This window comes from Helianthus annuus, chromosome 17 (genome assembly GCF_002127325.2).
Source record: "Helianthus annuus cultivar XRQ/B chromosome 17, HanXRQr2.0-SUNRISE, whole genome shotgun sequence".
NCBI classification, from domain to species: domain Eukaryota; kingdom Viridiplantae; phylum Streptophyta; class Magnoliopsida; order Asterales; family Asteraceae; genus Helianthus; species Helianthus annuus.
In genome coordinates this window covers 69,385,490-69,398,267 of record NC_035449.2, presented here as the reverse complement: position 1 = coordinate 69,398,267, position 12,778 = coordinate 69,385,490, and the positions used below count along the sequence as shown (strand labels likewise).

The window sequence follows — 12,778 nt, the reverse complement described above, 5'->3', positions numbered from 1 at the left end:
GGGTACTAACCAGTAAATTGAGGAAATCTTGCATTTATAATATAATACTCATGGTGTTGATGTTTTTTATAGTTAATACGCATTGGCTTTTGGAATCAAAACACACGGTAGCGCCTCATGCCTTTTAAAACCAAGCAACATTTTGAAAGTGATTTATATAATATGTCAATATGTTTGTATTATTTAGTTAATATATCGATCATTAATAATTAATATTAATAACTTTCTCCAGCCCGGGAAGCATTTCCCGGGTGATAACCTAGTCAAACATAAGGGTGGTTGATTCAGTTATTTTTCTCACTGGGTGGCTTCATGGAGATCAAGAATGATAATAAATTAGTCATTTTATTTATTATATTTGATTTATGCATATCGTTTAAGTTATTTAGTTTGCTTACAATTCAAAGTCACATGTATACACCTTGAAATATGATTGTTTAAGGGTGATAAAACAACAAGAAAAGAATGTTTTCAATAAACGTTTTCACATATAATATAACTACTAAAACATGGGTCTCACTATTCCCACAACCATAAAATCTTATTTTCACACCCTTACATGTATACGATCCGTATAGAGTTATACGGGTCGTATAAATGATTGTTTCACAAAAAAAAATCAGGGAATGTTTATTTGTCTATGTATACGGGCCGTATAACATTATACGGCCCGTATAGAATGTTATACGACCCATATAATGTTATACGACCCGTATAAGGTTATACGACCGGTATAGAATGTTATACGGCCTAATATTTTCTCTATGTCTATGAGTCGTATATCATTATACAAGCCATATACTATTATACAGCTAAATATTTGTCATGTTAAATTATTCTATACGGGCTGTATAATGTTATACGACCCGTATACAAGGTGTGAAATTAAGATTTTAGGGTGTGTGATTATTAGGACCCCTAAAACATTTATAATTATTATCCCGCCGCAACAGGCGAGCTAAAGTCAACTCGTTAAAAGAAAAACATTAAATAACATCAGAAGGTAACTAAGGTAGTGTTTCGTATGTAGGAATGAGATGCGGAATGGAATGGATCATTATGAGGGAATGAAGAAAGAGGTGTTTGATTGGTCAATGGAATGGAATCACCCGTTCCATATGGCATTCCATTCCCTTAAAATCATTTAATCCACTCCCCATGTTTTTTTTCATTCCATCCCATCTAGCACCATTCATCACCAACACCACAACCCACCACCTTCGCCACCACCCACCACCACCACAGACGCCATCGTCGCCTCCACCCGCAACCCGTCAACACCGCCACCCCAACAGCCACCAGTGTCGCCGCCACCCACCCGCCACCGTTGCCACCCACCACTGTTGCCACCCACCGCCGCTGCCACCCACCGCCGCTACCAAGCACCATCGTCGCCAACGCCAGTCGCCGCCGCCACCCACCATCACCGACACAACCAACAACCGTCGTCGCCACCACCCACTGCTAACTCTGCCTCCACGCACCCCCCGGTTACCACCACCCGCCATCGCCGCCGCCACCCCCATCTACCGCCGCTGCCACCCACCACCGTCGCTGCCACCCACAATCACTACCATCGACCACCACCACTCACCACTGATTTTATTCCTTCGTTTTTTTTCCTACCAAACAATACATAATAATAAGAGTAAATTACAAGTTTTGTCCTTTATGTTTACATCAAATTTCAGGCGCTGTCCTTTTGGCAAAAAGTTTACAGGCGGTGTCCTTTACCTTTCAAAATCTTGCACGTTTTGTCCTTTAAGCCAAACCCAGTTAAATTTTTTGGTTAAATCTAGTCATGTGTAAGGCACATGAGGGTACTATTGTAATTTCACCTCCTAAGGGGCTATTGTGTAAGTAATATATACATTGGGACTATTTTGTAAAATAGAAAATATATTAAAAAGTAAACATATGCTCTCTCTCTCTCTCTCTTATCCCTCTTTCTTCTCTCTCTCTCTACTGTACTCACTCTCTCTCTAAAAAAAACCACTCACTCTCTCTCTCTCTCTCTGAAAAACTCTGTACGGCGGTGGGTGGTGGATAGTGGTGGGGTGTGATGGTGTGTTTAGCGGTGGTGGGAGGTTTCCGGTGGTGGGTGCGATGGTGATGATGGGTGGCGGTGGCGGTGGTGGGAGGTGTACGATGGTGGGTGCGACGGTGATGATGGGTGGCAGTGGTGGGAGGTGTACGGTGATGGGTTTTGGATGGTGAAGGTGGATGTGGTGGTGGGTTTTGGATGGTGAAGGTGGATGTGATGGTGGGTTGTGGATAGGGGTGTTCATGAACCGATCCGATCCGATCGAGGGTATGCTCATGCTCGGATTGATTTACAACCGATTCGATCCGAGCGGATCAAATTTGCAAAACCGAGCGCAAAAGTGATGCTCATGCTCGGATTGAATTTGAATCGATCGGCTCAGTTTCGCTCGGTTTCGCTCGGTTTTTATCAAATCCTAAAAAAAATCGAGCGGATCGTTTTCGCTCGATTGAATGATAAGGCTTCGTTCAACAAAAACAAATTCTAACTTAATTAAAACATGTCCAACACTTTACTAACAAAAGCAATACATAACTCAAATCATGATTCTAAAAATGTTCTAAAAATAAAGTGCGAATATAAATTGTCATTTAGTTCAAAAGCCATAAACTTCTTCTTTAAGCTTGATCATCTTCATCCACAAAATTCAACTTCAAATCAACATTTAGCCTATAAACACAAGCATTAAACAAAACCATAATATATATTTTTTTGGGGTATTATATTTTTTTGGGTTTTTAATCTATAAAATCTATAATATATATATATATATATTAATTATTAATAAAAATAATTCGAGCGAAACCGAGCGATCGTCGAGCGAGCGGAGCTTTGCTCATGCTCGGATTGAATTTGAATCGAACCGATCCGATCGGCTCATTTACAAACTGAGCGGGAATCGAACGATCATTTTTCGAGCATTTTTCGAGCGATCGTCGAGCAGTTTGGACAGCCCTAGTTGTGGATGGTGAAGGTGTGTTTGCTGGAGGTGGGTTGTGGTGTCACACCCCAACCGATCGCGGAAACATCGGGATGAGACGAACAAATTGCTCAAAACATCATAACACTATGTGACAATATTAATTTAGTTCAAAATTTCATTTCAAGACTAAATGTCATACAAGATTCAAATAAAAATAGCAACATTGTTTCAAATTGTAACATAACAACAAAAGATAGATTAATCTAGGTGTGTATCTAGTCCACCCTAAATCTTGTTTCGTCTTGCATATCATCTTAATAATTAACCTGCAACATGTATTAAAATAGAGTTCAATGCAAAAGCAAAGACGAGTATACAAGTTTGACTACATGGCATAAAAGAATAAAAACTCGTATCCAACATGTTACATGTTGGCGTACTATATGATCAAACCCAAGAATACAACGCATAAAATAGCCTAATCCCAATAGTTTAGCGGGGTGGTAATGTTTAACTTAACAATACCCAATAGAATAGCGGGCGGGGCGTTAATCCTATAGCGCTATAATTGTTAAGGTGGGCTAGCAAAGTTAATGAGAATATAACGTTCCAAATCGTTCATAGAGCATACAAGCATAGCAAATATTCACAATAGTTTCATGTTTCGTTCATAGATAGAGTATGTTTTGTTTAAGCAAAAAGGTTGTTTTGAATAGACATACATGTTGCATCTCAAAGTGTAAAGGGGAAAAAGGGATCGAGTAGACTCACGGTTTACAAGTCTTGACTTGGAGATCCGAGAGTAAGTTTGGTGATGGATTACCTTGGTGCACCTAGTCCTTCTACACGAGGAAACATAGGTGTGTGAGTTTGGCGTTCAACGAAAGATTATAAATTCGGAGTTTAATATAACATAAAGTAGAATAAAGTACGATACGAAAAATAATCATCTTTAACTTAGTAACCCTTGTATGACACTATGTAACCGCTAGGGTTAGAATGTTTTCATGGGTAGTACACCCATTAGAATCATACTTTAGAGTTTTAGGTCTTAGATGTTATCCTACTACTTTAAGATATAAACACAAGTTTAATGTTAAAGGTTCGAATGAGTGTATGTACATATTTAGGTTAAGTATTACATATTATTTAGTTCAATAGTTCAAGTAGGAAGTAGAAGATTAGAATCTTCGTTTAGGCACCTCGAGTTATCATGGATGTCATGTATGGGGTAGGAAGAACATGCTTCCATTTAGGAACCCCTTGAATGTTCACCACTTCACTTGATGTAAAAACAACCAACGAGGGTCACAAACTAGGATTAGTACAATAATACAAACAACCTAACTAAAGAGAAATCATCAAATCATGTGAGGATTTTATGTTGGAACAACCCAAGTTGTTCCATAATCACTTCTCATCAAGAACCAAGCTTGGACATGACTTGTGGGTGAAATACCCTAATAAAAACAGAAAGTATTTGAGGTTTTAACCTTTGATTTATAGTGTCTCAACCTTGTTTTTAAGCTTAACCAACCATAAGAGAGGTTGTAAGCATTAGGACATAGGCTTGAGATGTGTTAGACACAAGTTGGATGAAATTTAAACAAGTTTGAAAGAGTATGAAACAAAACAGAAAGTTCTTGGACCATTTCAGAGCAATTCCAGGTCTGAATTCTCCAAGGAGGAGTCAAGGAATCGAACCTCATGATTATCCAAGCAAGTAGGAAGAAGAATCAAGTAATTTCGTTGAGAAATGAGCAAGTTATACTCATTTTAGTGCAAGAGTATGAATCTGTCCGAAAATGCAGATTTGCAACAATTTGAGAGTGAATTTGTGAGTTGTAGAGAGTTGTGAAAGTGTAAAAATGCTTGGAGAAGGTGTGTATTTATAGTGGAAGAGGTTAGAGGTGATTGGAGGTGATTAGAGGTGGATTAAAGGTGATTGGGGAGTGTTAGAACTTGGGATTTCGTGCAAAATCGCGTTAAAATGCAGCTGATTACGTTTTCTGCAGATCTGGGGTCCATGCGGCCCGCCTGAGATATCAGGGTAAGTCCACGCGGGCCGCCCGGGCTTGTTTATTCGAAATAAGTTTCAAAAAGTTACAATTTAGCCCCCAGACTTGTTATTTTGGTGATTTTAGGGCATTTAAGGACTATTCTTGCCACCAAAGCATAGTTTAAGGTAGATCTAAGTATGAGGGGCATAAACCAAGTATAATTAAGCGTATGAGTATCAAAATCAAGTGTCGTTCTTGTTCAAAACACGTTTCATGCATATGTTTAGATTAATTACAAGTTAAGCACATAGTTTCCAAGAATAACCATTAAGCACCAATTGATTCACCGCTTCGAACATACGAGCATATATGAAGCGTGTATAACATATTTGTAACAAAACTACGAGCTTCATTAATGATCCAAGTCTCGGTTTGACAAAGATTATAAAGAAAGGAACGATTACAACGATACAAGGTTTCCAAAAATAGAATTACGAACAAAACTTTCTATAAATGGAAAGTACAAAAGAGCCGAGCGTTACAGTCTCCCCTCCTTTAGGAAATTTCGTCCCGAAATTTAGGAAGACGTAGGGAAGAGATGAGGATATTTTGACTTCATATCCTTTTTGAGTTCCCAAGTAAATTCAGCGCCACGTTTTCCTTCCCATCTAACCTTAACGATAGGAATTTTACTGCGCCGTAGCAACTTGACTTCTTGTTCCACGATTTCCACCGGCTTTTCCACAAAATGCATAGTTTCGTTGATTTGAAGATCTTTGAGAGGAACTTGAAGTCCTTCATCAGCGAGACATTTCTTTAGGTTCGAGACGTGGAACGTTGGATGAACATTGCTGAGCTCTTGAGGTAAATCGAGTCGATAAGCCACCTTACCAATCCTTTCGAATATCTTGAAAGGACCAACATAGCGAGGGGCAAGTTTTCCCTTTTTACCAAAACGAACCACTCCCTTCCAAGGAGACACCTTGAGAAGGACATGGTCTCCAACGTTGAATTCCATAGGTTTGCGTCCCTTGTCAGCGTAGCTCTTTTGACGACTTCGAGCCTTGAGTAGATTGTCACGGATTTGGAGAATCTTATCCGTTGCTTCTTGTATGATCTCAGGGCTAGTAAAATGTTTGTCACCAATCTCATGCCAGCTTAAAGGAGATCGGCATTTGCGACCGTACAATGCCTCGAAGGGAGCCATTTGAATACTGGAGTGGTAGCTATTGTTGTACGAGAACTCGATCAAAGGTAAATGCACATCCCAACTACCACCAAAGTCGATGACACAAGAACGGAGCGTGTCCTCTAGGGTTTGGATAGTACGTTCAGTCTGTCCATCCGTTTGAGGATGAAAAGCCGTACTGAAGTTCAAACGAGTACCCATAGCGGACTGAAAAGTTTGCCAGAGACGCGAAGTGAATCGACCATCACAATCAGAAATGATGTCGAGAGGAACACCATGATGGCGTATGACTTCATTGGTATAGATATGAGCAAGTCGTTCAACCTTGAAATCCTCACGAATGGGAATGAATTGAGCGGACTTGGTCAAACGATCAATGACCACCCAAATGCTATCGTAACCGGAAGGTGTACGAGGGAGCTTAGTTATGAAGTCCATCGCAATGCTATCCCATTTCCACATGGGGATTTCAGGTTGTTCGAGTAGACCAGAAGGTCGTTGGTGCTCGGCTTTGACTTTCGAACAGGTAAGACACTTGGAAACGTACATAGCAATGTCTCTCTTCATACCGGGCCACCAATAGGACGTACGTAGATTATGGTACATCTTGTCAGCGCCAGGATGAATTGAGTACCTAGATTTGTGTGCTTCGTTCATGATGAGGTCACGAAGATTGTCACGATCTGGTATCTAGACGCGATCACAACAATAGAGGAGACCATCAGGTTTCGAAGCGAGTTGACTGTCAGATGCTCCACGTATTTCTACAGCCATGGAACCTTCATTGATAGCTGAGTACTACGCTTCACGAATGCGATTGTGAAGATCGCTCGAGATATGAAAACAACGAATGACATCTACATGAGCCTTATGACTAAGTGCATCGGCCACGACATTCGCCTTGCCAGGGTGGTAGCGAATCTCGCAGTCGTAGTCGTTGAGCAATTCCACCCAACGTCGCTGACGCATATTGAGTTCTTTTTGGTCAAAGATGTGTTGTAGGCTTTTATGGTCAGTGAAAACCACACACTTCGTACCATATAGGTAGTGTCGCCAAATCTTTAACGCAAAAACAACTGCGCCAAGCTCGAGGTTGTGGGTAGTATAATTCATCTCATGTATTTTAAGTTGGCGAGAGGCGTAAGCGATGACTTTGTCCCGTTGCATGAGCACACAACCAAGGCCACGATTCGAGGCATCGCAATACACCACGAAATCATCATTCCCATCAGGAAGAGCGAGGATAGGAGCGTTGCAAAGCAAGTCCTTGAGAGTTTGAAAAGATTCCTCTTGCTCAGGACCCCAAGCAAAAGGTTTCTCCTTTTGAGTCAGTGAAGTGAGAGGAACGGCGATTTTTGAAAAGTTCGAGATGAATCGACGGTAATAACCCGCCAATCCTAAGAATGAACGGATTTCAGAAGGAGATTTAGGCGCGGTCCAATTCTTCACGGCTTCGATTTTTGAAGGGTCGACATGGATTCCTTTTTCACTAACAACGTGCCCAAGGAACTGAACTTCTTTGATCCAAAACTCGCATTTAGAGAACTTAGCGTATAAACTTTCAGTACCCAAGAGTTCGAGTATAAGGCGGAGATGACGCTCATGATCGGCTCGAGATTTAGAATAAATGAGAATATCATCAATGAAGACGATCACGAAGCGATCCAAGTAAGGCTTACAAATATGATTCATGAGATCCATGAACACAGCGGGTGCGTTGGTCAAGCCAAAAGGCATAACCACGAACTCGTAATGTCCATAGCGAGTGCGAAAAGCGGTTTTGGGAACGTCCTCTTCGAGGACTCGAAGTTGGTGATAACCAGAACGAAGATCGATTTTGGAGAAACAGGTAGCGCCTTGAAGTTTATCAAAGAGGTCGTCGATACGCGAAAGAGGATAGCGATTCTTGACGGTGAGTTTATTGAGCTCACGATAATCAATGCACATGCGGAAAGAACCATCTTTCTTCTTAACGAAAAGTACAGGAGCACCCCAAGGAGAGGTACTTAGACGAATGAAACCCTTATCGAGGAGTTCTTGAAGCTGAGTAGACAATTCTTGCATCTCGGAAGGTGCAAGACAATAAGGAGCCTTGGCAACAGGAGTTGCACCAGGTATGAGGTCAATACGAAAATCAACAGATCGAGGAGGAGTAGGACCGGGTAGATCTTCAGGAAAGACGTCAGGGAAGTCGCGCACCACTGGAACATCACTTAAACTTTTTCCCTTGCCCTTTTCTTCCACAACGTGGGCTAAAAAGCCAAAGTACTGTTTGCGTAAGTACTTGTTCGCTTGTGTGCAGGACATCAACTTTAGTCCCTTTGAAGGTCGATCTCCATAAACGTGCAAAACGTCACCGGATGGAAGAGGTAACCGAATGAATTTCTCGTGACACGCGATTTCAGCATGGTTCTTTTGAAGCCAATCCATGCCTATGATGACGTCGAAACTACCCAATTGCATGGGTATAAGATCGATAGAGAAAGCGTGCTCGTTAAGAGTAAGACGACAATCGAGGAGAATGGAATCGACTAAGATGGACTTGCCATTGGCGACTTCAACGGAAAACGACTTAGGTAGCTTAGAGCGTGCACAATTTAACAATGATTCGAATTCCAAGGACACAAAGCTTTTGTCCGCACCAGTATCAAATAGTATCGAAGCATAAAGGTGGTTAACAAGAAACGTACCATTAACGACGTCATTGTCGTTGCGCGCTTGATTTGCGTTTAAGTTGAAGGCGCGTCCACGAGGAGGTTGTTGTTGCTCTTGATTCCATAACGGACATTGAGGGCGAATATGATTAACATCCCCACATTTGAAACAAGCCCTAGCTGGTCTTGCGTTTTGAGGAGCAGGTGGAGCTTGTTGCGCTTGCTGAGCTTGTGGTGCTTGTTGTTGTTGGTAGCGGCAAAAGGCGGTGTCGTGTCCATAACGGTTACAATGGCCACAACGGCGACACCTAGCATTGACGGGATGATGGTAGTTACAAGTGGCACACTTGGGGTGAATCCCAGTGTACGACTTTTGGGTGTTATCAGGAGCAACAGGGTTCGAGTTAACAGGCGGCACAATCGCGTTACAAACGGGGTTGGATTGCTTTCGCTTCTTCCCCCTATTGTTATTCGATTGTTGGGTGATTTGATGGGCTGGCTTCGAAGGAGCGGGGTTTGCGGCTTGCTTATCGCGAACACGGTTGTTGTTCAAGGATGCGACCAAACGGTAAATGGCTTCGATGCTATCGAGTTTGGCTCCCTCGATCGTATCACGCATGCTAGGGGGTAAACCATTGATATACTTGCTCTTCTGGCGCTCAGGGGTTGAGACAAGGTGAGGGGCTATGAAACTGAGTTGCTTGAATCTGGTGGTATAGGCTAGGTTATCATCTCCCACTTGCTTAAGAGCCCAAAATTCTTCCCCTAGTTTTCGTTGCTCATGAGGCGGGCAAAACTCGTCCATCATCAAAGCTTTGACTTCCTCCCAAGTCAACGCATACGCTAGCTCGTTCGACCGGATGTTTCTTTCGCTCGTCCACCACTCAAGAGCTCGGGCTTGGAATACCCCAGTTGCGCTGCGCGTTTTTAGCTCTTCAGGGCAGTCACTGTTGATGAAAGTGACCTCGATGCTATCGAACCACGCGAGCATGGCGGTCACCCCATCATTGCCAGTGAATGGCTTGGGATTGCAAGACGAGAAGTGTTTAAAGTTGAACGAAGCGGGCTTGCGTGCTTCGACCTTAGAGTCGACGGAAGAGTAAGGAGTTTCGGAAGCTCGAATCTCGGAAATGACTCTGGGGACGACACGCGCAAATTGATCGGCCATGAAAGCCATCATCTTCTTGGTGGAGCGAGACTTTGACTTCTTAGACGCGTTGGAGTGACGAGAAGACATCTAAGATTCAAAAGAACGAATAGGTGAGACTTGGTCATAATGTTTGTTTAAGAAATGAACTTGATCACATAGCATAAAGGATCACATAGCATAAAAGGTTCAACTTGATTTACATAGCATAAAAGGTTCAATTTGATTCACATAGCATAAAATGTCATATAGCATAAAAGGTTCATAAAAGATTATGACGTCTCACATAGTATAATCATGGGTTTCACATAGCATAACATGGATAAGGAAAGCATTGTAAATTTAGTTTCTTCATGAGAGGGATTATTATTGTTTGTGATTGCGATAACGTGCGAAATGATTAAACGACATTTGGAAATGAACGAACGTTCAAGTATAAAATCACATATAAATTGAGATACATAAAAGAGAGGCTCAATAAAACATTGGATTGTTTCGGGTAGAGAAACGTCGACTATTCCAAAGTGGGTCGAAAGTTCTTTCGAATTAGAGATATTGTGCTTTGGCCTATAAGTAAGATACTCTCGTCGAGAAGCGATTAACGGTATCTTACCCTTCCGGTTACTACACATCTCTAAATGATTGAAACATTCGGGACTTTGGCGAGAATAAAAATCGAGGAATGGGACTTAATCGACGAGATGCGGGTTTCACCCCTAACTTGACGATTTCGTACCCTAAATGTGGTTGGTACTCGTCGATCAAAATAAAATTTTGACACTTTGACAAGGGTCCACTAGAGTTGAAATGGAAATTACCATTAAGTTGTGGATGTCACTCCTAGCTTAATGGTGGAATTTCGTGCAAAATAGATTAAAGGTAGAATGAGAGTCGTTTACCAAATTGTGGGTTTCACGCCTATATTGGTAAATTCTTCTCGTTGGTGTTACAAGAGTATAAAAATAGCATAAGTGTATTCGTGTTAGCCTTAGGAAAGGCACATAAAGTTAATCGAAAAGAAGTATAGCTAGGAAGCATGCATGGTAGAGTACAAAAGTTTTAAACAACAAATAAGAGGCAAAATTCCTAGAACTATAGATTAGGGCAAAAGCATGGCAATTTTCCTAATTCTCTATAGTTATGGCTCTGATACCAATCTGTCACACCCCAACCGATGGCGGAAACATCGGGATGAGACGAACAAATTGCTCAAAACATCATAACAATATGTGACAATATTAACTTAGTTCAAAATTTCATTTCAAGACTAAATGTCATACAAGATTCAAATAAAAATAGCAACATTGCTTCAAATTGTAACATAACAACAAAAGATAGATTAATCTAGGTGTGTATCTAGTCCACCCTAAATCTTGTTTCGTCTTGCATATCATCTCAATAATTAACCTGCAACATGTATTAAAATAGAGTTCAATGCAAAAGCAAAGGCGAGTATACAAGTTTGACTACATGGCATAATAGAATAAAAACTCTTATCCAACATGTTACATAGTGAATAAATTTACTAGCAATGCAATGTTGGCGTACTATATGATCAAACCCAAGAATACAACGCATAAAATAGCCTAATCCCAATAGTTTAGCGGGGTGGTAATGTTTAACTTAACAATACCCAATAGAATAGCGGGCGGGGCGTTAATCCTATAGCGCTATAAATGTTAAGGTGGGCTAGCAAAGTTAATGAGCATATAACGTTCCAAATCGTTCATAGAGCATACAAGCATAGCAAATATTCACAATAGTTCCATGTTTCGTTCATAGATAGAGTATGTTTTGTTTAAGCATAAAAGTTGTTTTGAATAGACATACATGTTGCATCCCAAAGTGTAAAGGGGAAAAAGGGATCGAGTAGACTCACGGTTTACAAGTCTTGATTTGGAGATCCGAGAGTAAGTTTGGTGATGGATTACCTTGGTGCACCTAGTCCTTCTACACGAGGAAACATAGGTGTGTGAGTTTGGCTTTCAACGGAAGATTATAAATTCGGAGTTTAATATAACATAAAGTAGAATAAAGTACGATACGAAAAATAATCATCTTTAACTTAGTAACCCTTGTATGACACTATGTAACCGCTAGGGTTAGAATGTTTTCATGGGGAGTACACCCATTAGAATCATACTTTAGAGTTTTAGGTCTTAGATGTTATCCTACTACTTTAACATATAAACACAAGTTTAATGTTAAAGGTTCGAATGAGTGTATGTACATATTTAGGTTAAGTATTACATATTATTTAGTTCAATAGTTCAAGTAGGAGGTAGAAGATTAGAATCTTCGTTTAGGCACCTCGAGTTATCATGGATGTCATGTATGGGGTAGGAAGAACATGCTTCCATTTAGGAACCCCTTGAATGTTCACCACTTCACTTGATGTAAAAACAACCAAGGAGGGTCACGAACTAGGATTAGTACAATAATACAAACAACCTAACTAAAGAGAAATCATCAAATCATGTGAGGATTTTATGTTGGAACAACCCAAGTTGTTCCATAATCACTTCTCATCAAGAACCAAGCTTGGACATGACTTGTGGGTGAAATACCCTAATAAAAACAGAAAGTATTTGAGGTTTTAACCTCTGATTTATAGTGTCTCAACCTTGTTTTTAAGCTTAACCAACCATAAGAGAGGTTGTAAGCATTAGGACATAGGCTTGAGATGTGTTAGACACAAGTTGGATGAAATTTAAACAAGTTTGAAAGAGTATGAAACAAAACAGAAAGTTCTTGGACCATTTTAGAGCAATTCCAGGTCTGATTTCTCCAAGGAGAAGTCAAGGAATCGAACCCCATTATTA

The 12,778-nt window shown here is 40.7% G+C and overlaps 1 protein-coding gene across 1 annotated transcript; it reads right to left on the bottom strand.

Moving 5' to 3' along the window:
• Positions 1-3,287: 3,287 nt before the first annotated feature.
• Positions 3,288-9,986, bottom strand: LOC110924434. Its single transcript, XM_022168441.1, has 2 exons — positions 8,846-9,986; positions 3,288-3,292 (listed from the first exon to the last, which is right to left on the bottom strand). Exons 1-2 carry the CDS (start codon positions 9,984-9,986, stop codon positions 3,288-3,290), a joined length of 1,146 nt encoding a protein of 381 aa, XP_022024133.1.
• Positions 9,987-12,778: the final 2,792 nt, after the last annotated feature.